The sequence below is a fragment of the Dermacentor albipictus genome, chromosome 10 (assembly GCF_038994185.2).
Source record: "Dermacentor albipictus isolate Rhodes 1998 colony chromosome 10, USDA_Dalb.pri_finalv2, whole genome shotgun sequence".
In the NCBI taxonomy this organism is placed as follows: Eukaryota; Metazoa; Arthropoda; class Arachnida; order Ixodida; family Ixodidae; genus Dermacentor; species Dermacentor albipictus.
In genome coordinates, this window is record NC_091830.1 from 24,662,601 (window position 1) to 24,690,381 (window position 27,781).

The 27,781-nt window shown below is 43.7% G+C and overlaps 1 protein-coding gene across 2 annotated transcripts; it reads left to right on the forward strand.

The window, feature by feature from the left end:
• Positions 1–7,565: 7,565 nt before the first annotated feature.
• On the forward strand, positions 7,566–21,835 carry LOC139050768 (CB1 cannabinoid receptor-interacting protein 1-like). Of its 2 annotated transcripts, none has more exons than XM_070527490.1 (4): positions 7,566–7,808; positions 8,873–8,970; positions 10,552–10,696; positions 13,290–21,835. In XM_070527490.1, the coding sequence occupies exons 1-4, from the start codon at positions 7,725–7,727 to the stop codon at positions 13,452–13,454; spliced, it is 492 nt and encodes a 163-aa protein (XP_070383591.1). In that variant the 5' UTR covers positions 7,566–7,724; the 3' UTR covers positions 13,455–21,835. The 2 variants fall into 2 exon arrangements, with proteins under 2 accessions (XP_070383591.1, XP_070383592.1); XM_070527491.1 differs by lacking the exon at positions 7,566–7,808 and adding an exon at positions 7,899–8,006.
• The last annotated feature ends 5,946 nt before the right edge of the window (positions 21,836–27,781 follow it).

Consider the following 27,781-nt stretch of genomic DNA (forward strand, 5'->3'; position numbering starts at 1 on the left):
GGCGGTACCTGGGCGGACATCTCGCGAAGCAATCCCGAGGGCCGAGGAGCCGGGGGTTTTCAAACTCCGCCGCGGCTCGGTGACCTGACGTTCAACGCGACGCCGACTCGGCAATGGCGGGACCAGCGGGAGGCCTTAGGATGAAGAACCGTGGGAGACGCTCTTTTATATACTGCGAGGCAGGTTGGAAGGGCTCTCCAGAGCGAAATGGACGATGATGATGATTGTGACGCTATGGCTTGTAGCGGCGCGTCCGTCGCTTCCAGAGCCGGTGAAGAAGAAGAAGACGGCTCACGGGCATGTAGCGAGAGGATAGAACGCGCTTATTTTTTTTTTATGCGAAGCATATTACGAGAGCTCAACCCAGCTCCTCAGGCGCGGCGGTGTCGCCTTCAATACCACGTGACACCGTGACGTCACGACAGAGGATAAACGGGGCTCCAACTCGCGCCGTCGCTCGCGCCGTCGCCCCCCGCATCGGACGCGGTGAGCGTCGAGCAACGCAGCGTTCGGCGCGACAACGAAATGTGCGCCTGAGCAAGCGCCGCACGCCTGAGCTGACGCCGACGACACCGGCTTTTCTGCGACACGAGCTCCTTAACGCTGTCGCGTTAAAATAAAGGCTAGTATGCTTCGCATCCTGGGCTTAACCTTAGCTAAGCCACAGCCATTTTTTTCCTCTACGTAGCATGACAATCTACTGAACCGTTTCGATTTTCCCTCGCCCAAATTCACGTAACAAAATTTTAGATTTTTACCTCCTTTTCTGAACACACAAGCAAAGTCTGCCCGACTCTTGGCCAATCCCCGCGAGTGGGTAAGCGCCAAACTCATTAAGGACATCATCATCATCATCGAACGCGCTCGCGCGCTCGACCTTGAGCGGCCGGGGTGTCTGGCGCTCCCGAGATACCGCGGCGCCATGGGTGGCCGGCCTAAATAAACCATGTGATCATACCCACACTAGGGGATAGGCCAGTAATTGGGCACCTGAACTTTTACATATCTTGAAGAAAAAAAAAACACATAAAGAAACTATAAGTAGTGTGCGATTGAGCCATCAAAAACAGAAAGATGAATAATTATCTTAAAAGTAACAATTTGTAGTAATAACGCTGGAATTTCACGCAAAAATATTTTTATCACTAAGCGTATTTGTAAAAGTAGGAATGTAAAAACTTGTTTATTTTGTAGATTGAACGGAGGCCGTGACTGCCGCGATCGGGTCACAGCAGATAAAAGGGGCCCAAAACGGTTACGTTCATCCATGATGTCACGTCCGCTATAACCCATGACGTCACATTCTACCATTTGCATGGCGTCTGTTTTTCCAGACCGGTCGCGCTGCGAAGCCGTTCATATTCCGTGCCGACTTTCAGCATGACTTGTTCATATTTCCACTCGATATGCGTGTAAAAGGTGAGAGTCACTTTAACATACGCTAAAAAGGATGAAGGCGAAAGCCTGCGGGCTTACGAGGCGTTAATTAAATTACTTGACATTCTCATTCGAATGCGTTGTTACTTCCTATTGTTTTCTTCCACCTAAGAGCGTGTGTTCGAGTGCTTTAGTTGACGCTACCTTAATCAACTGTGCCTTAATTACATTCGCCTTAATTAACAGCAACTGAAGGTCGTGGGGTCGACTCCCACCAGAGGTCGTGGGTTCGAGTACCCTAATTAACTGTATCTTAATTCACTGTGCCTTACTTAAGTTCACCTTCATCATCATCATCAGCCTGGGGACGCCCACTGCAGGGCAAAGGCCTCTCCCATACTTCTCCAACAACCCCGGTCATGTACTAATTGTGGTCATGCCGTGCCTGCAAACTTCTTAATCTCATCCGCCCACCTAACTTTCTGCCGCCCCCTGCTACGCTGCCCTTCCCTTGGGATCCAGTCCGTAACCCTTAATGACCATCGGTTATCTTCCCTCCTCATTACATGTCCTGCCCATGCCCATTCCTTTTTCTTGATTTCAACTAAGATGTCATTAACTCGCGTTTGTTCCCTCGCCCAATCTGCTCTTTTCTTATCCCTTAACGTTGCACCTATCATTCTTCTTTCCATAGCTCATTGCGTCGTCCTCAATTTGAGTAGAACCCTTTTCGTAAGCCTCCAGGTTTCTGCCCCGTAGGTGAGTGTAATACAGCTTAATTAAGTTCACCTTAATTAAGACCAAAGGTCGTGTGGTCGATCATCAATGATGGCACCATCAATTCTGGTGCCGTTGAAGTTTGGTCGCACCAAAGGTCGTGGGCTAGAGTGCCTTATAAACTTTGCCTTAATTAAGACCAAAGGTCGTGGGGTTCGACTGTCAATAGTGGCACCATCAATTTTAGTGCCATTGAATTTTGGTGCCTTAATGCCGGAGGGTCAGTTTTTCGATAACGCCGGACAAGAGATTTTTCAAAATGTTGGGACTGTCGGGAGGGTGTCAGAAAGAATGTTTTTCTTCCTGGTTTTAGTTTCGTTCCTCTGAATAAAGTTCCATTTCTCGTTGGAACTTTATTCCTCTGAATAAAGTTCCAACGTCTCTGAAGAGACGATGGATGCAAACAGCACTACTCCGGCGTCTCAGGCGTCGAAGTAATGGCGTAGCTCCGTGGAGAGCGCCGGCAAAAAAGAAAAATCCCGTATCAAGGGGGCTGGAAAGGTCCCGTGAGCTAACCTAATCACTTTGGACACACTGCACAAACAACTTCAAATATGGCTACACAGATAATACACTAGGAATGTGAGAGGTCAATACACGATCACGATGGCATTATGAACTCCTGCAGAATGCTAAATCTAAGGGTGCTGTGTTTTCAGGAGACACATCTCAACCCTTCACACACTTCCTCCAACAACATGGCGTTTACCGCAAAGACAACAACGATGTTCCCGCCTCGTCGGGCGGTGTGGCACGTACACAGGATTTTTTTTTTCGGGGGGGGGGGGCAACCTAAGGTAACTTTTCTACGCAAATGAGGGGGGGGGGGTATCTTTGCAAGTACAAATGTGAATAACGCCCACCATTCGCCATAAAAAAGCGTAAACCCACGAAAGAGAAATGAAATAAGGTGTACTTTACAGGTACGCCTGTGCGATACACCTCTCCATTACTTGGCAAACAAAGAACCACGCCAAATGGACTCGCGCTGGCAAGAAGCGCAGGAAGAACACTGCCAAGAACAAGTAAAGAAGCGAAAGTGTAAAATAAATATTACTTTAGTAGAATAGAACTTTAAGAACAGCAGTTGGCAACAACGGCACCCGGATCGCACGGAATTGTGTTACTCCGCCAGCCAATGACAGAAGCAAACAAAATCGTTGTCATGCGGCCTTTTCAAAATGGCGTCATACTTGATACCTCCTGAGCGTCTGCTGTTCTTCAAAAGTCTTTTCATCGGCGGAAACAATGAGGTGTGCAACAGACGTGGACAAAATGTATCGAGTCTGAGCATTTCACTCTTCAAAAGTCTGCTGTGCAGTTCATTTCACTGCTGAAACCATTTTACTCATGAAACTTCACTGCCAACTGAAGTGAAACTTCACAATAAATAGTTGTAGCGAAGCAAGCACGTTATTTCAGTTCAATAATGAATTAGGCATTCGACATTCCACTGTAATAGGCGAGGAGAAAAGTATAAAATTACGCGCTAATAATTTTATTTTTGTAGTTACCGCCTCATTTGGGTAACAGAAGAGGTTTGAAGTACGAATTATTTGCAGTCTCGTGGAGGAACAGTGGTTGGCGGTTATGAGGGCGTAGGCGGGGCTTCATTGCAGATTTTAAGAGGAAGCTTTAGCTCGGGTGCTCCTATCTAAATAGACGTAAAAGGAGAATTCGTTTTTCTCAGCAACAACTGCACCAAATTTGACGAGGTTTGTTGCATTTAAAAGAAAAACTCTAGTAACCGTTGGTTTCGAATTTTCGCTTTATATCGTCAATGTTTTATTAAAAATTATCGAAAATCGAACATTTTCAGAAAACTAGACTATCAAGTTTACAACTCTGTCTTTCGGCAACGAAAAATGATATCACAATTCTGTGAATTACATCTAGTAGTACATTTAAAGCGGACAAAAGTGAAGTGTTACATATGAATCTAAAATAATTTAGTAATATGGAAATACACCTTTTCCAGAACCCTTGTAAACAACGTAACGAATTCACATAAGATGTAAAATGATATATCGAATTCGTCCGCTTTTAATGGTCTAATGGATGCCGTTTACAGAACCGCGACATCTGTTTTTGATGCAGAGCTATGGATTTGTAAACTTCGTGCTTCTATTTTTTACAAATTGTCGAATATCTGCAAATATTTTCAACAAAATTCAGGCGCTAAATTGAAATTCCGCTTGACACAGTCACTAGAATTTAACTGTCTCTCTCAAATGCAACAAATTTAATTAAAATCGGCCCATGGGTTATCTCAGAAAAACGTTTTTTTGCGTTTTACGTGTATTTGAATAGGCCGCCTCGGAGTTGGGCCCGAGCTAAAGCTTCCTCTTAAATTGTATTTGACTAGAGTAGCGTTTTTTGAATTATCTCTGGAAGAAATATACGTAAATATATATTTGCAGAACAATACATCACAGTGCTTTTGAATCCCTCGTTTACTGCTCTAACAAGTGCCACAACCAACCCTCATTGTTATTTGGGAAGTTACGTAACTCTGCGTGGCCGCCAGTCGCGTACAACCGCCTATGGCGCAGGAAGCTGCGACTCTACACGTACTGCGCCCACCGCAGAAGGTTAGAAAAACATCTACATAAGCACAGCAGAGAAGTGGCAACGTTAAGCGGCTCGAATGATAACTGTAGAAGCGTCATTCAGAACACACACAATTGTCCTCCACTTCCGGCGGCGTTTTCTCTGCTTCCTTTTTAAATAACAAGATGTTGATCCATGAATATATTCATAAACAACGGTTACATTTGTTAATTTTCGCTTTTCCTTCCTGTTTAGCTGTTGCCTTGGCTCTCTCCCTTTAGTAGGTCGCTTAATTTCTCAAATACTTGCGACTCTTGTTTCCAGTTGGCAATATTGCACGAAAAGAGCTGCACAATTAGGGAAAAACCAGGCGAGTTAACAGGCGACAGTCATATTGCCTATGAGTTTCAAGATTATTGCAGGGATTGATGACGGATGCTATCTCGCATTATTTTATTTTTCACCTTATCTAACCCATATCACGGGCATATGGTTTTGAGGATCTGTCAGCGTCGCGGCGAGCCGCCACTCGAGGAAATAACGAAAAAAAAAGTTAAACGCAATTGGCATTTTCTCTTGCCGCAACTCGTTCCACGTGCATACACACCAGCTGACCACGAACTGAATCCCTTTCCTGGTCCCTGGATCAGTCTAAACGAAGAAGGTTGAACTTACGAAGCAACAACGATGGGCGTGACCGTTGAATAGACGGTAACAACTGAATTCATCTCGAGTTAATCGCGCGGGAACCGAATTGATGAGGAAAATGGCCATCCCAGGAGACGCTGATAACTACCGCCTTCCAAAAGGAGTGAAAAAGGCAGCAGAATGTTGACCGCCGAATAGCTGCCAAGTATCAACATTGATTTGGCGGCGCTGTAGGAATGTGTGTGAGAAATGGTGGCGTGGTCGGGGAGTGGGAGGGGTGTATGCGTCCTAATTTCGGGGGGGAGGGGGGCTTGGGTACGTGCCTGATAGTAGATAAGGATGTCATGTCGTCTGCCTGCATTTACTGCTGCAAACGCCCCTTGAGGAAGTTGCACTCAGAGCCGTGCTGTTCAATAAGCTAGTCTCAATTTGTTCGCTATGCATCCCTTCCAGCTATTATACTTTCCAGAACAGAACTCCAGAGCCATATTGCAGAACTTCCGGAGCCTTATATTGTAGTTGATTTGAATGCACATAACACTCATCGGAGAGATTCCCGTTGTGACGCGAAAAGGCGCTTAGTAGAAAACTTTCTCTTCTTCATAGGTGCATGCTTACTAAACAAGAAAGAGCCCACATTCTAAAGCGTGGCAAACAAAACCTTCTCATCTATAAATTTGAGCATCACATCGCGTACACTCGTGCCGTATCTGGAGTGGAATGTGATTAAAAATTCACACCGGAGTAAGTATTTTCCCATTGTCATAAAACTAACAAAAATGTGTGCTCTTCACATGTGCCCCGGCGGAAAGTTGACTGCGCCGACTGGACTCGATACAGGAGTCACCTATTTGACTTGAGATGACATCTGTATAAACTTCCTATCGATGATGCCGTGGCATATTTGACGGCGTTTATAGTTGCTGCGGCGCCAGTATGTATCCCGGAAATAAATGGATAAGGCTTGGAGCTACCTTCGAGAATCTCCAACTACGGAAAATAACAATAATACTATTTGGGGTTTTACGTGCCAAAACCACTTTCTGATTATGAGGCACGCCGTAGTGGAGGACTCCGGAAATTTTGACCACCTGGGGTTCTTTAACGTGCACCCAAATCTAAGCACACGGGTGTTTTCGCATTTCGCCCCCATCGAAATGCGGCCGCCGTGGCTGGGATTCGATCCCGCGACCTCGTGCCTACGGAAAACGTGATCATTTTCAAGAAAATATGAAGTCTGAGGGTAGAAGAGCACGCCGCGCTCTGCCGAGAGGAAAGCTGGCAAAAATACACATCCAGCATTAATTCTTATAGCAGACGATCCAAAAGCCTGGAACAGGGTGAACAAGATTAAAGGTAGGCAAACTCACCCTCTACCAATAGTAAAAACCCAGAGAAGACGTCGTCAGACTTTTTTCGACTTTAGTCTTTGCCTGCTGCAGGGAAATTTTGTATTCTTCCTGCAAAATAAACATGTTTGTTCTTGTAACATACTCTTGAGGATCAAGCTGATTCTCTAGGGGCACATTTTGAGTAGATATCTAGTTCATATGTTTACTCAGGTACATTCCCGAAACACTAGCTACAAGCGGTGCGACTGCCTCTGGATCGGAAAGGAAAATAACCTTACGCCCATCCATTTAAAATGGCGGAATTTCAGGCTGCAGTAAACTGTTGTAATAAATCGGCCCCTGAAAACAATCGAATAGTTTACGAGATGATCGAAGCACACAAAACACTCCTATCACTTTTTAATGCCATATTCTCCGCCAGCTGTATTTTGCCCGCCTGGAAGTAAGCAGTCATAATTCCTATTTTTAAAGAGGGCAAGGACCCAACTTTGGCCAGCAGTTATAGGCACAAGTTGCCTATGCAGGCTTTTTGAGAATATGACTAACTGGCGCCTGATTCATTTTCTTGAAAGGAACAAAACACTAGATCCCTTGCAGTGCTATTTCAGGGAACGTTGATCCACATCAGATCAGCTTGTCCGCATCTAGGCAAATATCCGTGATTTCTTTGTGCACAAAGAGTTTTTCTGAGTGGTATATTTAGATATGGAGATAGCATATGACACCACTGTTCGTTTCGGAGCCCATCGCGACCTTTTGTCAGTCAGCGCCACTGAAATGGTAATTTAGTTACCGCTGCTCCCGCTAGATGGCGGCACACTACAAATAAGTTTGACTCTCCAGCAGTTGCGCAACGAGAAAGGAGGTAAGAGCAACAAGACAGATATCGTTCTGCGACAAGCGAGCAGGTGGTACGTACGGAAAGTAGTACGGGCAGCACAAGTGGTGCGTGCACGTTGGGTTCAGGGCGGCGTCGTAACCCGCAATATTTCTTTCGGGTTTCGCCGCGCGCACACAGCGATGGTCGACGAACCGAGCCGCAGTTTCAAGGTTGTTTTATCCCTGCAGCGCGAAGGAAACAACCACGGGGACGTTCATTACAAGGTGAGCCCCCACGCCGTAAAGTACTGCATCCCGCGATCCCGCAAAACACTTGCAGCCCCCTTGCGGGGTGACTGTCCGCAGATTGGAGGGGGGAGGGAGGGGCTTACGGTCAGAAACCGAAAGCACAGTGCGGCACGTACATTGGCCCCAACACGTTTGGCGTTGGAGATTGTAGGCGGCTCAATGTTTACATCAACGGTCAGAAACACATCCACACTCATTTGAAGCGGTGTTTTTGCGTAATTCGTTAGCGCGATTGCCAGTCGAACAGGCGGCATCCCCCTAGTCGGCTCGGATACAGCTATCAGGCGGGCGCGCTCGCTCCTGTGTTTTCAAAGCTTTATCGATTACGTTGCGGCGGCGTGTACTGTTGATCCTCCGCGTGCCAGTTGCGTCAGGTATGAGTGGTTCGTTTTGCAGAAACGGGCATCGTAGGGAAAAAACAAAAATGTCGTCGAAGCTGCGAAAACGAACAAGACCGCGTAGTGCTCGGGAATGCATCGAGATACATTGTGCGGTCGATGATGGTGTGTTGTTTAAATGCCAGATTTTGTGGTTTGTTTGTTCACTTTAGCGCAAAGTTATCGGACACCAGACGCGCGACTGCGGACAGCGGTGTACGTGCGGTTTTGCACGTATCCGTTTTACACGGTTCGAATTTCTCACCGAGTCATTTTTCCGTATACGCCCCGTTCAGGCGGGGTGGGTATTTTCGAAAACGCGAAGGTGGTGCAGATCTAGATCCTGCGCGCTTTCCTTATTAGCAGCCTTCAGTTTAATTTTGACTTGTCAGTATGTCATCAACATGTCATCAAAGGTAAAAAAAGAGAAAGAAAAATCTGCACCACAGTGAATAAAGTTGCTGTCTAGTTATTCGTGTAGCTGACAGGAGCATGCTCTTTTGCTGGCTTCTGGTGGATTCTTAACTGTTTATTACTGGGAATAAGGCAGCAACATAGTTACAAAATTTTGGTAAACAATTCTCACTTGAGTTTACTTCATCGTTAGCATTACATATACAAACGAGCCAATTTAATGCCATCATCATCCCTTTCTTTTTTCAGGTGGATGGAGCCCGCTTCGGAACTGAGAGCACAATTAAACTGAACGTTGAAACATCCTATACGCTAACGTTGTGCTTTAGACCAGCACAAACATTAGAGTGAGTTAAATGTTCATTATTTTGTGTGCATGTATATGTAGTTGCAACATGCTTACATGTTTGTTGTGTGTCTCATCGCTGTTGGGCTTAGCATCTGTTCAAACAATTGCCGTGGTCATTGTGTTGTAGTGAGTTAGTTGTGCATGTCATGATTGTTCAGAATTCTTTATCTCTATGTCCATGGATCCTATCTTAGACTAGTTTCTCTTCAGCTCTATACTCGTGGACAACATTATTTGGCAAGGAAGTGAATATATGGGGCCGGAGCTTCTGCGCACGTGTCACCGTGCCAAGTAGTCTGGCAGCGGTTGACAATGCTTTTGCTTTTTTCGTAACAGATGCTGGACCGGTGTGTGACTGTTTTCACTTCCATGTGCGACAGTTTCATGTTTGGCCAAATGTGGAAGGAAAAAGCCGCCAAATAAGTCGGCTTCAACACTGATTGGTGTGTTTTGTCTTGCGTAGCTCTTGTAAATAAGATGTCTTTGTTTTCTCTTACCCTTGCATAAACTAACGTAGATGAGAACATGGGACTTTTTTTCAGAAGTGCCCTTGCTTGTGTACGCTTTGTCCCCATTGTTTTTCCTTCCTCGCCACAGAAAGTTGTCTGTCAGTATAATGGAGGACGGTATACGGTAACTGATGCATTGAATGTAGTGAATGGTCAACAGAAGAATGGCTAAAGATGCAACACGGTTGTTGTAACAATCACTAATTGCATAACAGTCCTTCGTAGGTTCACAAAATGTTGAAACTGAGGATTTGGTGCTTGTGTTTCGCTCAATAGAAAGTACCTCTGTGCGCATTTGCATATGCAACTCCTGCACCAATGTTAATACATTGTCAGTAGAGAGTGTTGGCGTATTAATATATGCATATTGCACTTCTGTGAATTGCACACTGCAGGAGAGACATATATGAGCAGCTGGCTTTTGTAGTGCCAAGTTTAGCCAGAAAGGACAGATTGCAGTGAGCATTTGTATTGCATATAATTGTTGGTCGAAACCACTGGCAGCGACTTAATCGTCCAAGTGAAGAACAACCATGCAACATAAAAGCACTTCTAATTGTGCGTTGTGGTTGCACTATCGCGAGATAATGGGATGGCCATGTCACCTGTAACCTGATTTTTTGTGAAGAGTAATATGTTGACGCACAGGCTAAAACTCCTTGGTAATTACAACTAGAACTTGTGCTTGAGGCTGGTGCAGCGTGAATGAGTAAATTTTACGCTGCATGTACATATTGACATAGGTTTTTACTGTAGCTTGAGGCTGTCAATAATTAAGGCTTTTTCAAGAAAGCACAGATGTGTGAGACAGGACGCGAACATAGTCCTCGACCGCATTGGGGTTTGCGGCAGTGTACCATAGCATGTCAAATCTATTGTTAAATCTTGTGTGTTCAACTGTCTAAATAGCAGATAAGCTGGAAGATTGTGTTTGGCTTCATTGCACATTTCCTGGAGCATTGTACGCTCGCATGTGAAGTGGCTTTGAAACTTTTGATAGGAACTTGTATTACATTGGTAGTTTGAGGGTACCTGTGTACACGCATATAACTTTGTTTTTTATTTCTTAGGAGCGTCTCACTCATGGGATCACGATACTCTCCCAAGGAGAAATCGCGGGACCTCAGCTCTTCGTCCTACTGCATCACATGGTCGAGCCTTGGCATGGGCGTCACAAAGAACGGTAGGCGGGATAAAATCCCGCTTGCATTACAGGTGTGTGTTGTGACTTTGTATGCTTCGTGAGAATTCGAGTGTGTCCTGATTGCTTGCTGTTACCTCCCTCCCCTTTTCCCCCATCCTTCTGGCACCTTCCTATGAAGAAGAGCTCAAAAAGAAAAAAAGGGGGTGGGGGAGAGACAACTGCAAGAAGCAGTGTAGAAGGAGGGAATAGTTGTCGACAATGTGCCTTGCAACAAAAATCAAGGAAGGCAAAGTGTGAACACAGAATGTTAATGAAGAAAAGCAGTGCAAAACGTAAGGCGAAGTTTTTTCACCTTCGAGAATGTGTTAACCAGCCCATTTATATACACATGCTATAAGCACAGCCATTAACTTACTGTGCTCTTCCATTTTTCATTACAGTAGTCCTAAACTTGTAGAGATCAATAAAAAAAAAAATTGACGTTGCATTGAATTGCATGTATCACACATAGTATGGTTCACACTAAAATAAAACACGTGACCATTAATCAAGCAGTAATTAAAGCTAAAATTTGGCATAAGGACTTACAAAATAGTTTTTACAATAGATGCTTACGTAGTGTGTCACATGAGACACCTATACCTACATTTTTGCAGAACTGTGGAGGTTATACTATGTTCCCCCTTTAATTATTGTAGTGCTGTTATTGCGCTAATCTAGGAACAGGTTCCATTGTTCTTTTGTATTCTATGATGTCTTATTACAGTAATCTTAAACATATTCCGTTGTTGGTGTCTGGTATTTTGTTATGTCTGTTAGCACACTAATCTCGAAGCAATTGCCATTGTTACTTTTTGTATTATGTCTGTAATTTTGCTACTGCCCACCTGCTTGTAGCCAAGGATCTGCAGTATCAAACAAAAATAAATAAATAAAACATATAAATAAATAATGTCCTGTCCTGTGCTATCAGTTTGAATTGGCTTGTATATATTCATTTGAATTGTGTGTTGGTGACGAAGCCAATTTGGCCCATCGAGTGTTTAATTCTTCTTAATTTACATTTTTTATCTATATAATTGAGACAAATTATCTGAAAGACAGTATACTTTCTGTGGCATTCTAGATAAATCCATTCGACAACCAACATTTGAAGGTCAGAGTAGCAGTAAAGACAGTTGCTACACTTATAAAATGTGCACAATGAAGTGTGCACAAATATGCCTGGCAAGTATTTGTTAATTAGCAAGCTTAAGAAAAAAGAAATTGTAGTCACTGGGGGTAGCTTGCTCTGTACATAAATTATTTAATTTAACCATTCTGCAGCCATAATTCAGTATTTACTGTTCACTAAGGTGCCGACTACCATTTGATTTCGTGCGAACAATGTGAATGGGTGTCTTCAAACATAATACCCTTTACCAAAGGTGACGCTTACTGTATAAAAGTCAGTACTAGACAATAGGAAGTGAACAGCGGGTGGTACGTTGCATTTTAAACAAGTTGCATTTTAAACAAGCAGGGAGGGATAAATCATGTGGACGCTAAACCGAGGAGGTGGTCGTAAACACAACTGCGCTGTATATTGATGAAACGTGAAAGAACGCTTGGTGCAGTCCACCTGAGATCTCAACAAAATGGCACGTCTAAGCCGAGGTGCACAATACGGGTTGCAGCTACGGCAGCTGCTTTCCAAATAGGTCTCGCTCGACAGCTTGCAGCTGTTGTAGAAAAGTTCGCTGCAGCTGCGTGTCTCTCACTCTGCTGCAGGCTACGTTGTCCTGACGTCTCTTAAATGTGGGTAATGTATAGCAGGGATTTCACCTTGCATGCTTTTCTTTTTGATGAACTGTTGTTCCAATGGTTGACTGATTCATGTGGTTGAATGTCAAAATGTAACACCAGGGCTATGAGATCAAAATGTAATGCTAGGGCTATGAGAAATGGCATAGTAGAGGTCTTTAGATTAGTTTTAGCCACCTGCCATTGTATAACGGGCACCTAAATATTGGGTATATAAGTGTTTTTGCTATCATCTTCATTGAAATGTGGCCACTATAAAGTGTAATTCAACCTTTGACCTTGGGCTTGATGGCAGAATACCATAACCACTGAGGCAGTGTGCCAGTGCTGTTTTTTTCTGACATGCAACGCGTAAAACACCCAAACAGTAATTGAACTTTTTTGCACCAGTTTGACAAGTGTTCCAGTAGTTGTAAGTGAATGGAATAATCCGGCATGGTGGGTACTATTATCAATGGCAGCGCATTTTGATTTACTTTTTTGAAATTGTTTATGTACCTTGATTTTATTTTGTGCACTATGCTTTGTCACTGGTATGTGTGTTATTTGGCATTTTGAGCCTGCCCTTTATGTGATCAACTTATTTTCATGAATAACTCTACTTTCTTGTACTCTAGGTGCGGAAGCTTAAGAATGAGTTAACTTGTAAACTATCATCTTCTTGTCCAGTGGCCAGGAACTGATGGTCATTCATCTGGCTAGAGGCAGTAGCATGACAATGCAGCACATGGAAGCCTTTGTTATGAAAAATTTCTCTTCAGCAGTGGATTTAAATATTTTTAAGAAGCTCTTCCACACTGCCCTTTCTCGGGCACTTGTACATGGAATCTGTGATGACTTGCAGTTTCTTCTCACTTCCAGATTCTTGATGTTGGTGAGCTAATGGTTAACTTGCAAGTCAAGTTCTACAAGGAAAAGGACACGGAACATGTTACATGGGGTAACGCCCTGCACCAGATTGACCTTGATTGCGAAGTGAGCCGCTCATCGGGGAGCCTAGTGGTCAACAAGCAAAGCTTTCGGTAACTGTCCACAAGCACATGCAATTTTGCAGAGGCTTGGAAGCACACTTGGCCAGCAATCTGTCGTTTGACTGACCAGCCTGTAAAACATCGAAGGCCTGTGGTAATGCCAGATTGCTGCAGGTGATGACAAACACGTCGTTGTCTATCGGTCATGCATGCCTGCCGTTTACTCATTACCTGGCATTGCAGCACAGCATGTCATCTTGGCATACATGGTTCATGAGCTCTGGCCCTTTTGACGACTTCTACGCAGAATGAGTGCTGAACGCGTGTGAGATGGTTGGGCCACCTTCCTCCAGCGTTTCTAAAGAGCTCTGCCCTTGCTACATTGCCAATTTAGGGGGGGACACAAGGGAGCACATTTTGAATGGCAAGTTTATCATGTCTGAAGTTTGTGCTAGAAGTGTCTCGCTGTACTCGTTCCACCTTCAATTGTACCTGTGGCTTGTTTTCGTGATTTGCGCTGATGATGTGTCATTGAGGTGATTTACTCAGTGCTCTGTCCTTTTCGCCTGAGGTGGTAGATGTATAGATTACCCTTGGAATGATCTGCGAGCTCTGTGAGGTCATGTTTGGGAACATTTTTAAGTAAGTGGTTGGAGGCCACCTTGCTGAAAGGGGTCATTTGTCTTTATATTGATGTTATGTGTGCTCCTATCCTTCTCATGTACGGTGATCAAGTTGTTTTTGATAGATGCGGTCATTTGAGATAGTCATGAAGCTGGCATTTTGAGTAATTTGACTTAATGAGCAGTTTTACATTGCAAGTTCCAAGCACTAGTTGCTAACGGTTGGTAAATTTAATTTAGCTGTTGAAGTAGCTGGAAATAATGCAGAACATATGAAGCTGCAAAATAGGAAAAGTGGAGACCCTTCTTTTATCTGATCTTTGTTCAGCACTTGTTATATAAGGTGCGTTTTTATTTTGGACGGTGTCGTTGACATTGTTGTTCTTTGCCTTGATTGCATTGAGTACACTATTGTATTATCTTTATTACCTTGCATACGTCTGCATAATACAGGCCCTAGGGTTAACAGTACATTTACAGGGGTTTGTCAGATCTCCCATCTCTGGTTTTTGGGGTGCCTAGTTAAGGTTACTGTGAAATATCTAGTCAAATAACTTCATCACACTGGTGACACCTTACCATGAGCTGACAAACTCAAAGAGGTGCACATTTTTCTAGCCGTCGAGACAAAAGGTCACAGTAGTTAACCAGTGAGTGCCTTGAAAGACATCACTTTCATTGTCCACATCTGCACTGCCTTGCCGTTTATAGCAAGGGAGCATATCGTCAGTGACGGCAAGTTTTAGTTCCTCACTCGATTGCCAACTTGCCAGAGGTTGCATCTTGAGACAAACCTGCTCTTGACTGCAAGCATCATGAAAAAGTGCTTGTCGCAATTTTTGCATTGAGATTGCTGCAGCTGCTGCCAATTTTAGTTTTTCGGTGTTGCAAAAGGCTGCTTTGAAAACCCTGCTGTCTCCTTGAGTTTAGAGCAAATTGTGCATGCGGGTCTACCCTGACACTGTATGAGGGCTCAATGCTTGATCGAGTGCACTTATTTGCAGCTATAGTTATGTCATGATCATCGTGGAGCAAAATGCTTGTGAGGAGAAAACCCTGATGCAGGCTGTCAGATAAGTAATGCTATGTGAAAAACAGTGTGCAGTGATGGCATGGAAGGGAGACGGGTGACACCTGGCGAAGATGAATAAGCGACATGATCACCTGTCATGGTTAAAGCCACTCCATATCGTTTTCTGTTGACTAAGTATTGTTAACCTGTCCTGCTCGTTGCCACTTTGCCCTCACTCTTGTTGTCAAGTTCTGGTGCAAAATGGAAATGCTGCTACGTTATTCCCGATGTTTGAAATGTGAAAGGCAGAGGAGGCAGGCTCGTGTCTGTCACAGAAGCGGCTCGAGGAATGAATTGTAAGGTGGTGGCAACAGATGAAAGAATGGCACTACTTAGCAAAGCTACTGGGTGTATCTTAGAGCAACAGAAAGTTGAGCTAGTTGGTAAGGATTCATTATGCAAAAAAGGTGAGGCATGCAGACAGGACACAAGAGAAGTGGACAACACGAACGCCGAACGGTGGATAACACGAATGGCGTTTGTGTTGTCCACTTTTTTCTTGTGTCCTGTCTGCACGCCTCATCTTTTTTGCATAATGGGTCTATCTAGAGGCTTCAGTCATGGAAGCAGTGTTGATGAGAGAGTTGTTCAGTCACCACATGGTGCCGTCATGTTATGGGCTCGAAATTTGTGCGGTATCTCGTCATGCCATAGGAGTGCTTCTGACAGTGTCATGTCGTTCGTAGCAGTCGTAAAAATGGAGTTTTCTCCTTTCGAGTATATCTGCCCTGTTGTCATGATCTTGTATTTTATTGTTAGCTTGCAAGCAGGATAATAAACATTGTTCTCTCCTAGACTGTAGTGGCAGCTTTGCTCACAGTCATGTACAATCCTAAATACTCGTCCACTTGAAACCCTACAAAGGCTTTTGCTGTAATAGGGTAATGTGGCTTCTTTTTCTTTCTATGGTGAAAACGCTGTTGTAATATTCTTGCTTATGACATGAACGTTAAGTTATGTTTGACTGTTAATATCGAGGTGTTACATCAATGTTGAAGTGTTAAGCACACAAGCAAACTTATAGGGGTCTATCCAGCATGGATATGCTCTATATTAATGTTACTGTTAATTTGTCTGTTGCTGCAAAATTTTTTCAACCGCAACTTTTCTTGCATTGTCATTTTCGTCCACTAGCTGAACTTTATTCTGCCTTGGGATGTCCTTATGCTTAAGTAAAGTGACATTTTATTCGGATGCTTGTCAGGTTCTGTTCAAATGCTATTCTTAGCTGTAATTTAGCAGGTTTGACCTTATAACAGCTGAGCTTTCTGTGAACTGTTTGTGCCAAAGTATGGCTTTTGTTATAGCGTAGTACTGTGTTAGCTTCGTTACTGGCTAAATGTAATTAGTTAGCAGTTAATTAGTTGGACAGGCTGCTGATAGCTGAGGGAACTTGCACACATTTTTTGGAACGCGTGAACGCTTTTGAGGTTTAAATAAGTACTCAGTTCTCTCTTACGATCACTCTGTACTACTTCCTTGCGCAATGCTATTTATTGCATCATTTGTGAACGTGGCTGCATCTTTTGCGCTACTTGGTCAATATGCTCTTGGCTTGCCCTTGATGTTGTGTTCATGTGCCTCCGTGAGCTGCTTTGTGTCTTGAGTAATCACTCATAGCTATTTGTGAGCTCTTAGTGACAGAAAGTGACGTGTGAAGTGACAGTCAGCTGTCTGTTGCAGCATAAGAACTTGATTGCTAGCTATGGCTCTTTGTCAAATTACTTTTGATGAGGCTCTCGTCTGACAGGTGGCTCATATTGTGGTGCTAATATGTGGGAGCATAAAATTCTGAACCTTATATAGATTTCTTGTTCATGGGGCTTTCATTATCAGTAACAAGTTGTCTGAATCTTGCAGTGTTTCAGAAGTTGAAAGACACATGTTGTGCATTAATACAGTCTTAGCATATCCTGTTTCATGTTCATGTGAAGTGCTTGAGTCAGCTCAAGCTTAGCTTTTTACGCAGCGTGATAGCAGCTGTATATGTTGACTAGCCTATTACATCAGTATTGGCACAGCATTACAGCTACGATCCAGGTGTGTCAGTGACATGTTGATGTGCAGAGCTTGCCGACACATTTGGCAGGCATTTCATCAACCGGCATTCACATCTTAAATGATACCTGATGACGAATCGTTGTAGAAAATTTCACCTGTCATGCTCTCCTGAATATGCAATAATGGTTGTCACAGGCTGAGCGACGGGAGAAATCTCCCATGCATATTTATAGACAATTTTTGAGAAGACGGAAACCTTTACAAAAACACAGCGAACTTTATGGTGCTATCTGTACTAGTAAGCACGGCCATAAAAAAGTTTTTACTAGTGTTGTTATACAAAGTTAGTAGTTTGCAATGGTGAAGGGGAGCGCATTGCTAGGCCAACGGGCTCCCCATCAGATAGTTCAAACTTTACGCACAATGGTTGTAGGTAAACTGCACCAGCTTTTGACATTCCAAGAATTTATGTAAAGAAGTCATTAGACTAGTTAAGAAACATTGTTGGCACTGCCTGATTATCTAAATACTCGGGATGGGCAGCTATGAAAGTACTAAATTTAATAGTTGGTTTAGCATTCCTTCAGAGACAGGTAATGTTAGGTAATTGTGGCGCACTGTAGTGTCACTCCATTTTACAGTGGTACTGAGCATTCCCTGTCATTTTGTCATTGGAAAAGTTGGCATCTTCCTTCTTTACCTACATCTTCGTCTAGCCATCTTCCGTTGACGAACCTACCATATCACTTTATGAATATCTACAGACTTCATTTAACCACTTCCTCCTCTTTTTTTTGCTGCAAAGGATGTGTGATAGACATCAACAAATGCATGCTTTTATAAGTGTTTGGAAAGGTGACCTGATTAGTAAATTGATGAGCCGAGATAGTTAATCCAGCTTCGCCTTATACATGGAATTTTGGTTGATGAGCGAAGCTTATCATGTATATATATTTTTCAGTTTATGCACCCAAGCAGCCAGAACAAATGTTATGCTTGGCAATATAGGTGAACTATCAGATTAAATGAACAAGAAGGCTTGCAGAGGAAATTTGAGTTGGGGAAGGTTTGCTTTACTACTGCAGAAGGGTCTGAACTTGAGCTTGTTGGTATGGCTTATGACGGAAAAACAGGGCATGAAAGAAAAGACAGGACTAGGTCTGTTTCATGCCCCCCCCCCCCCTTTTTTGGCTGTTTTGTCGTCATGTTGTTTTATTGTGGTTGGTGCCACTGATCTTTAGTAACATGAATTTTCCACTGGAGGAGGATGGGTATTTTGTGCTAGTTTCCTTTGTATTGTGCTTGTACTAAATGAGTCAAGCCATTAAAAAGAATTAAGATGTTTGCGCTCTTGCATGCTTTCAAAGCCCAAAATTGGAAGCTCTGCAAAAAATACTGGTATTGTTCATTTCTGCAGTTTAATGTACTTTAAATGGGGGTGCTGTAGCCATTGGCGTATTGGATGCCTCGTTGGACTGAGTCTAAAGGGGCATACTCTAATCCTTAAAAGTTATCAGTTGATCCATTTTGCTGCTTTTACATATACATCGTAAGAAGAAAATGCAATCAGTTTGCAATAAATTTGCAGCAGAATAATTTGAAAAAGCAGTGTTTTCACTTATAATGGTGAAATGTGTGTTGGTATAAGGTGTGTGTGTTGATGTTCAGTCATGCATAAGCATTAAATGTAACGTTTCATACACTGAGGGTAGGCACAGTCTAATGTGTTCCTGTAATATAGCCATTCATGTTCTGGGTACAGTTAACAGTCCCGGTAACTCGTTCGCCATGAACGTCAAATATATGAGCTTAGCTCTGCCTGAACTTGTGGAGAAGTGTCTATGTGATCTGTGATAGGTAGGTGTGAGAAAAATAACTATTACCATCGTGCTTGAGTCAGCCATATTTACATGTAAAGATCTTTGTCTGTGCCCCTTTTGTAGATCATGTTCGTTAGCACGATGCTGCACTTTTCAAAGACCAGTATTGTTATTGACGTGTACACATTTTAAACAACACTGTTGTAGTTAGAAGCTGCATATCCGTCGATGGTCACTAAATTGTACTTGTTTGAGGCAGCTTCCTGCAGTGGTTGACTTGTGTGTCTGGATTACAGCATTTGTTGTGTTTGTAGTAACCTCTTCCGAGGTACAACTGGGAGGTTAGTTTCTGTCGAGTGAGTTTTTCTTAAAGGAATTACATTAGTTAGCTAGTGCCGATGTTGAAGTGTTGTGTTAGTGTTGAGTTCAAATTATTTGTCTTGGTGTCAGTATAATCTAGGTCTACGTGTGAACTGACACATGATCACTTTCAGTTTCATTGAGGGTATTGCTTGCTGAATAGAACAGAACTTGTGGGAACTGAAACATTTCATGACGATCAGAGACAGGCCACAGCTGAAGCTGTGAAAAAAAAAACCAAGGTGTAGAAGGGGCCACAATTTATGAGGCTATCATAAATGTAGAGTATAAGATACTGAATGATGTTAATCTATGAAAACTTGATTAGTTTTCTTCCAACTGGTTTAGTGAAGACATTGTAAAAGGCGAGCGTACTTCATTGGCAGTTGCGTTTTCGAATAGTAGTTTTTCAATGCCTGCCCCAAAGCGGAATGCATGCATTCATATGAGCCATGATATACCAAGTGTTGCATTGGTACAGGATCCAGGTGTAATTGGCTTTCAATGCGAAACTGCTTGCTCATTCACACTCATATTTTGGCCTAAGGTGTGTTTTCATGGTGCATGCTCCTTCCTTAATAATGTGCTCGAAGGCAGTGCCCACCTGTTTTCTTCAGAGCGAACTACAAGTAACTGTCATTGTAATGGTGCTCAGTGAAAAATGCAGAGCTTCTCAAATAACTGAACAGTGGTGCCATCTGTTGTCAGTATTAGAATGCTCTGTAGTTAGCGTTACTTTTGGGGACGCTTTATTTTGCTGTGACAGATGGCACCATTGTTCTCACTGAGGAAACTGCTCCTTCAGACTGTCTTGACTGCCGGCAATGCATACTCTTACATCATTCGATCTGGACAAAGCATGCAAGAAAGACATAAGAAGGACCCACAGTGATATCTTTGTTAGCATCACTGCATGCAGTATATAAGTACAACAGTGTACCACATACAGGTACCACACGCAGGTACAACAATGTGGTACCTGTTCAACCTATGGCTTACCGGACGGGTACTGCAGAATGTGGTACCTGTGTAAATAGGCAATTATTGCAAAGTTGCATCAAATATAAAGTGCATTTTAAAGTGCTTCCTCTGTGCAACATCTGAGCGCATGTGAACCTGCTGCTTTTTTGAAAGACCAGTTGTAGCTGGGCCGTTATTGATGCAACAGTGAGTATTGAGATGCTTATCCAAGGCGCTACTACTGAGGGTGATACCAAAGATGTAAATTGGGCTTTTTGGTTGAACATCTTTACATTTGAACAGTGACAAAATGGCCAAAGATGACAAAAAAATGGAGGCAGGCTGTGCACTCTCCCAACAATTAATAAATGAAAAGAGTGTTCTGAAGCAAGTGCAACACATGTCCTTTTTTTCGTTTTCAACCCGTTTAGTACTGCTCGAATATAGTTATGTAGATGGTGTGTTGTCGACTGCCTTTGAGTCATGATGTACATCATCATTGTCCAAAGAACTCTTTGTGGCCATAGCCCCATGAATGCCCTCTTCATGTTTCTTCTTTATTTTTAACACCTTCTGTAGCTATTTGTGACTCATGGCGCCATATCTTTGTGCTTGGAAAGCAGCTACCAGTAGTTTTTTATGCTATTTTTCCAGTGCTACTATTTGCTTGCTTGTGCTAATCTGCCATAATTGCTATGTACACGTCTGTTTCACTGTTTGCCAAAATTATAATACTGTTGTATTTGTGAAACATTGAGGAACATTGTTATGCATGCTGCATAGACATACTGTGTTTCGTACATAATTGTGAATATGTTTGGTGTTCCATTGCTATGGTACTATCGTATTTTAGTCCACTGTCATGGTTGATGTTTTCTGTGAGTCATGTAAGTTCATAATTATGACTACTACCCAGGATAAATTCAACAGCTCATCCTATTTGATGGTGTTACAACGATTAGGAATACTTTACAAGTTGCCTAAAATCTGGCGGTTCAGTTTACAGTGTATGACTGTATCAACTTGATCCTTACAGCTGAACAAAGTTGCCTGTTACGTCCATATTTCATATATTTTGTATTTTTTGAACATTTCTATTATATAAAAGTTCAGTTTGCGGGCACCCTCCTATGGATATATGGTAAGCGCGCTCTGTGTACAAGTGTCTGGTGTGTTGCACATTCAGCTTTTTGCTTTTAGTGCTGTGTTTGGATAGTGTAATATAGTGTTATCGGAACAGTTATTCTGAATTTCTCATTTTTTTATGTGCCAAATGCTCTCGCGATCTTTTGACATGGCATTCAGGAATACGTAGACCTTTTGGTTAACACTTTTTCATCATTGTCGTATACTCGCTGATTTCGAATGTGCAGAAGACTTTGTGGGTTGTTAATATGGGCAGTTATTTTGCTGACTTCATTGGCACTTTAAGGCCTCAAGTTAGGGCAAGAGCAAACTCTTACTGGTAGTTTGTGCATTCTGTCCAAAAGTGAAGAAAAAACAAAAACAAATATACTGTTGTTCACTATGCAATAATGATGTCAGAAATTTGTACAATGTTTTAGAATTCAATGTAATAAAGGATCTTTATAAACCGCAACGCACATTGTAACATTTCTTTGCATTGTTTCATTTGAGTAAGAATCCCTTGTCTAATCTGCCTAACAGGTTGGTCTACAAAGTGAACTGTGAAACTTGCTTAGCATGACGCAAAGTATGTGTTGCGTATATGCATGAAGGCGAGCTTTCTTTTTTGCTTTCATTTGGCAGTCTAAAAGTGTGCCCCGGTCTGTATTCAAAATTGTGCCACTTGGAACTTCTTCAGTTCGTCCACATGACTCTATCACTTGCATGTGCGTAAAGGAAGCGTAACCATTGCCCTTGTGTGCCATCTCGCAAGTGGTCTTTGCATGCCCGAGCTGCAAAGTTGTGCAGCCTGGCTCAATGACGGTGGCAGAACGTGGTAGGCGTCAGTACAAATGAGTAAAACGCCGCAGTAAAAACTTGCTGGCTGTGGTCCCTGATCCAGACTACCCTCTTCCCAGACGGCTATCTCAAGAAGCACAAGTCCTTATAACCAAGGTAAGAGGAAGGTATGCCATGACAGACATCATCACCTTATGGCGGTGGCGACAGTAACACAATGACCCCAACCACCTGCAATCACTTCTGCGAGTAAGCTACCATACGTGCACAAAGGGTGTAGCTCCGAATGTTCGTCAATTCGTCTGGGAATGCAAATGACATTCAGGTATACATACCGGACTTAGGGAGTGATTAAGGACTGGGTCCGACTACCGGATAACGTCGAAGAGCGAAGCTTACATAGCGAGCCATATCAGGGCGACCATACCATGTAGACTCGTGTAAAGGCCGCACTTCTTTTTTTCACAATTTTGACGAGATGCGGCCTTTACACGGGACCAAACGTTTCGGTCAAAGTGATGCCGGCTCAGCCGGCAACTACCGAACGTGCCATTGCATCAGCGGTCAGCGCTATAGTAGGGACACGCGGAAGTGCGCTGTGCGCAAAAATTCGCCTATGCGCGCGCGCGGCATCGGATCATCCAACGCGATCGCTTCCCCGACGGACATTTCTTTTTTCTCCATATTTTGAGCTGCCAAGTTGGGGTTGCGGCCCTTACACATTTGCTGCTCTGATACGAGTGTGTACGGTAGCTTTCTTTCCCTTACTCAATTCCCCACATAGGCCTAGTGCCATTATTTAAATATATGTTTCTCATCAGGTATTTTGGTCACACACTGGAATCTGCGAAGAGCTGTTCAGGGAGCGCTCTACAGAAATAATTTCTTTTTTTCAAAATAGCGTAGTGTCACTGAGACCCAAATGAAATGTTGCCAGACCATTGTGAGAGGAGGCCATGGCTACCCTTACCGCAGCAGAGGCTCTCTCCCACATTACCTTGAGCTGCCTTGTATCGTAGCCGAGTTCCCACGTCGTTATTGCGTCACAAACTTTTATTTCTGCGCGTTTTAGTCGCTCGCGCGCTTTGCGCAAGTTAAACCTGGTAGTGAAGCTTCCATAGAAGCTCACGTTCAAAACAGCGATTCATCCACGGAGGAAGGAAACTAAGGAGAGGCCCTGACGTCACTCTTTGTGAAGCAAAAGTGAAGCCGGAAGTTGGCGTTGCTCATGGCGATGCTCCGCCTTTTGGGCCACCCTCCTCTCTTGTTTACATCTTTCGCGAAACCACGCCGCGCTGCGCGTGGTTTCGCGCGCGGAGGGCGCGCGCTCGCGCAACATCCGGCAGAGCACGGTGCAGGTAACACAGCGCAACAAGACACGGTGACTAACGCAAACCCGCCCACACAGCGCCTTTGCCACGGCACGAAACCTACCAGAGCAACACGTGTGAGCGCTCAAAACCATAACAACGCCGCCATTGTGGCCCAAAAGGCGTGGCCATACAGCAAAAAAAAAGCAGCAAAAAATGAGAACCTACTACGTCATTTCCGCCACACTTTTCTCCTAGCGCGCGGAGGGGTAGGCCCTCTCCTTAGTTTCCTTCCTCCGTGGATTCATCGGTGGTTCATGGGGCTTAGCGCCATGTGTGTGAGGAGAGAACACTTCCGGCGGAATAAAAAAAAAAAATGGTGTGACGCCATGTCCGTTAAAAACAAGTGACGTCATTTTGTTCTCAAAGGCGCGAAATTTGTTTTGGTGGCCTGCCATTACAGTTGTATATTGAAATTGCCCGCCATTCGACTTGATGAGCATCCCGAGCTTTCAGTGCTGAAAGTGATGCAGTAAAAGGCCAGCCGTACGGGTGTCGAAATGGTACCCCTGCGCAGAACATAATTTCTTTGGAGGTTTACGAAAGCTTTGGGTGTAGAGTGCTCGGCCCATAGTCGGACGCCAAGTCTGTCGGCCAGTGCAGTCGCACGAAAACAGCTAAATAATTGTCTGGCGGTCGTAACTCACCACTTTTGACTGAACAGATTAAGAAACGATGAAAATACCCACGGCACGAAATTCAGACTAACGCCGACAAGCAAAACAACACATGTGAGGGCGGCCTATTGTAACATGTGAACTTTACGAATGCGCCTTTCTGCATACTTCAAGAGATGCATTGCAAATGATTGCGGCATCAACGCCCCCTCTTAAGTTGGGCGCTGAAAAAAAAAAGGTAGTTATTGGTAATGATAAAGTCAAGTATTGCTGTCTTTTCTCGTCACGCGCATTAAAAATTGAATAGCAATTTTGTTTTCCTTGAATTGATCTGACTGTGCCTCGTTTTAGTTAAAGACGCCATTTTCTTTACCAATATTCCCTTCTCACATAGTCGCGCTTCACCCGCTGCTCCCATAACCGCTCTTGCTAATGTCGATGACAATTCGTGCTGAACCACCTTTTGCCCGTAGCTTCGTGACCTATCGTTGACCCACAAGGTTCTTCTCTGTAGTGACGTCAGCGCTTCTACGACCAACCAGCGAGATTCAGAGATACCAGCGCCTTTCCCTCTTCACCGGTGGCCAACTTTCTCTCCGCTGACTCTGCCTTAGCCTGCCTACTGCGACGCCCTCTCCTCATTCTATAAGTGGAGAAAGTCCGGCCCCCGAGCGCGAAAACAAGAGAATGAGCCCAAGGAAGCTGTTCGAGCTATTTCGAAGTTCCTCAAGTAGCCGCAGATCTTGGAATCCAACGATAACGTAATAGTTGCCCAATCAATTGGTCCAACGTACTTTTGCAAGCCGTTCAAGGACAGTCATTGTCCATCCATTTTAAACTGCACTCAAAAAGACACGCGCATTCGCAAGACATGTCTGAACCTGCCAAACGACACAGACAATCTGCTAAGTTTAAAGTCATTTGCCATGTCCGCCGCAGTGCGCCACTGCGCAATTCCTCCTCTCCCCTGGCCGTCTGCCTGCTGTGAGCGCCGAAGCGCGACGTCACGCGCCACCAGCATTCCTATTGACTCTTAAGGTGTGACGTCACACGACACTCTTTTCAGTCACACCACACTCTTGTGACCTTTCCCCACTCATTCGTTTCTCCTCACTACTTACCTCCCCGTCTCCAGTTTCTTCTGCGTACCAAAGAGGTAACCGACGGATGCCGCCGGATTTTCAATCGCATGAGCGCTGTAATGCCGACGCATACATCATCAGCCTATTTTATGTCCACCGCAGGACGAAGACCTCTCCCTGCGATCTCCAATTAGCCCTGTCCTGCATCAACCAATTCTAACTTGCGCCTGTGAATTTCCCAATTTCATCACCTCACCTGGTTTTCTGCCGTGCTCGACTGCACTTACCTTCTCTTGGCACCCGTACTGCAATCCTAATGGTCCACCGGTTATCCACCCTACGCATTACATGGCCTGCCGAGCTCCATTTTTTTCTCGTAATATCAATTAGGATATCGGTTATTCCCGTTTGCTCTCTGATCGACACCGCCATTTTCCTGTTTTTTAACGTTACGCCTAACATTCTTCGTTCCAGCGCTCTTTGCGTGGTACTTAACTTGCTCTTGAGCTTCTTCGTCAGTTTCGAAGTTTCTGCCCCATATGTTCATCATCAATCATCATCATCAGCCTATTTATGCCCACTGCAGGACGAAGGCCTCTCCCTGCGATCTCCAAGAATGCATAGATTATACACCCTTTTTTTCAGTGATAGTGGTAAGCTTCCAGTCAGGATTTGACAATGTCTGCCGTATGCACTCTAACCCATTTTTATTCTTCCGTAAATTTCCTTCTCATGATCAAGGTACCCTGTGGATAATTGACCTAGGTAAACTTATTCCTTCACAGACTCTAGAAGTTGACTGGCGATCCTGATCGATCTCTTGTTCCCTGGCCAGGCTATTGATGATTATCTTTGTCTTTTGCATATTAATGTTCAACCCCACTCTTACCCTTTCTATGTTAAGGTGCTCAATCATTTGTTGCAATTCGTCCCCAGTGTCGCTGAAAAGGACAATGTCATAGGCAAACCGAAGGTTGTTGAGATATTCGCCGTTGATCCTCACTCCTAAGCCTTTCCAGTTTAATAGTTTGAATACTTCTTCCAAGCATGCAGTGAATAGCAATGGAGAGATCGCGCCTCCTTGCCTGGCCTGACACTTTCTTTATATGTATCTTCCTACTTTTCTTGTAAAGGATTGAGGTAGCTGTGGAATCTCTGTAGATACTTTCCAAGATATGCGACCGACCCTTGCGACCGATAGACACTTCGTATAAACAGTCGCCAGTTTTCCAAGGATTATGTCTCCTCCTTCTTTTATTAAATCGACTGTTGTTCTATCTTCCCTTGCCGCTTTTTCTTGTTTCATGTCTTGTAAGGTCCTTCTAACTTCATCGCTAGCTATAGAAGGAGCCTCTTTAACTTGGTCATTACTACTTCGAATGAAGGTATCGTGGATGCTCTGGGTACTGTACAGGTCAGTATAGAATTTTTGCGCTGCTTTTACCATATCCTCGAGATTGCTGATGATATTACCCTGCCCATCTTTCAGTGCATACATTTCGACTTGTCCTATGCCAAGTTTTCTTCTGATTTCAAGCTGCGTCCATCCTTCACTGCTTCCTCAGCCCTTCTCACATCATAATTTCGAATATCCCTTACTTTAGCCTTGTTGATCAATTTTGTCAGTTCTGCGAATTCTGTCTGATCTATTGAGTTGAACACTTGTATTCTTTGTCGTTTCTTTATTAGGTCCTTCGTTACTTGGCAGAGCTTACTACTGGTTACCTTGGTGCGTTGCCTCCCATTTCAATTGCTTCTTCTGAAGCCAGCCTAGTTACGGCTTCATTCATCCCCTCTATGTCATCTTCATCTCTCTGTAGTACGGGTGCATATTTGCCTGCAAGTACCAGCCTGAGTCGGTCTGCTTTTATCCTTACTACGTCTAGGTTGGCCTGTTCCTTCTTGAGCAATTTTACTCTTTCTCTCTTCATATTGAAGCGAATCCTAGACCTCACTAACCTATAATCGCTGCACTTAACGTTACATACCATTCTACATCCTGCACTATGCTGGGGATCGGCAGAAAATATGGAATCTATTTCATTTCTTGTTTCTCCATTAAGGCTTTTCGAGGTCCAATTTCTGTTGCTACGCTTCCTGAAGAAGGTGTTCATTATTCGGAGCTTATTTTTTTTCCGCAAATTCTGCCAACATCTCTCCTCTAGTGTTCCTATAATCGATCCCTTAGTTTCCACTTGTTTGTTCACCAGCCTGCTTTTCCCCCCCTTTTGTATTGAAGTCGCCCATGGCTAGAGCATTACAAACAGATTAATGCCGTAATGCTTGAATTTATTTTAGGGGTTCTGGTTGATTATCGAGCTGCATGATACCTGTCAGGCAGGCCCAGAAAATTGTACAATCAAAAGTTATCTCGCGTGAAGCAATCGACCTTCCACTATAGACGTCGTATTTCCCGCTTATACTGGTTCCAATAAACTCATTGCACTAATATCAATTTGTGCGCCTCTTTTTTATCTTTCCCGGCTACTTGCTATTCCGTATTGACCACTGATGAAAGCTAGGTGCCGCCATTGCTAGAGTAACTTGTACT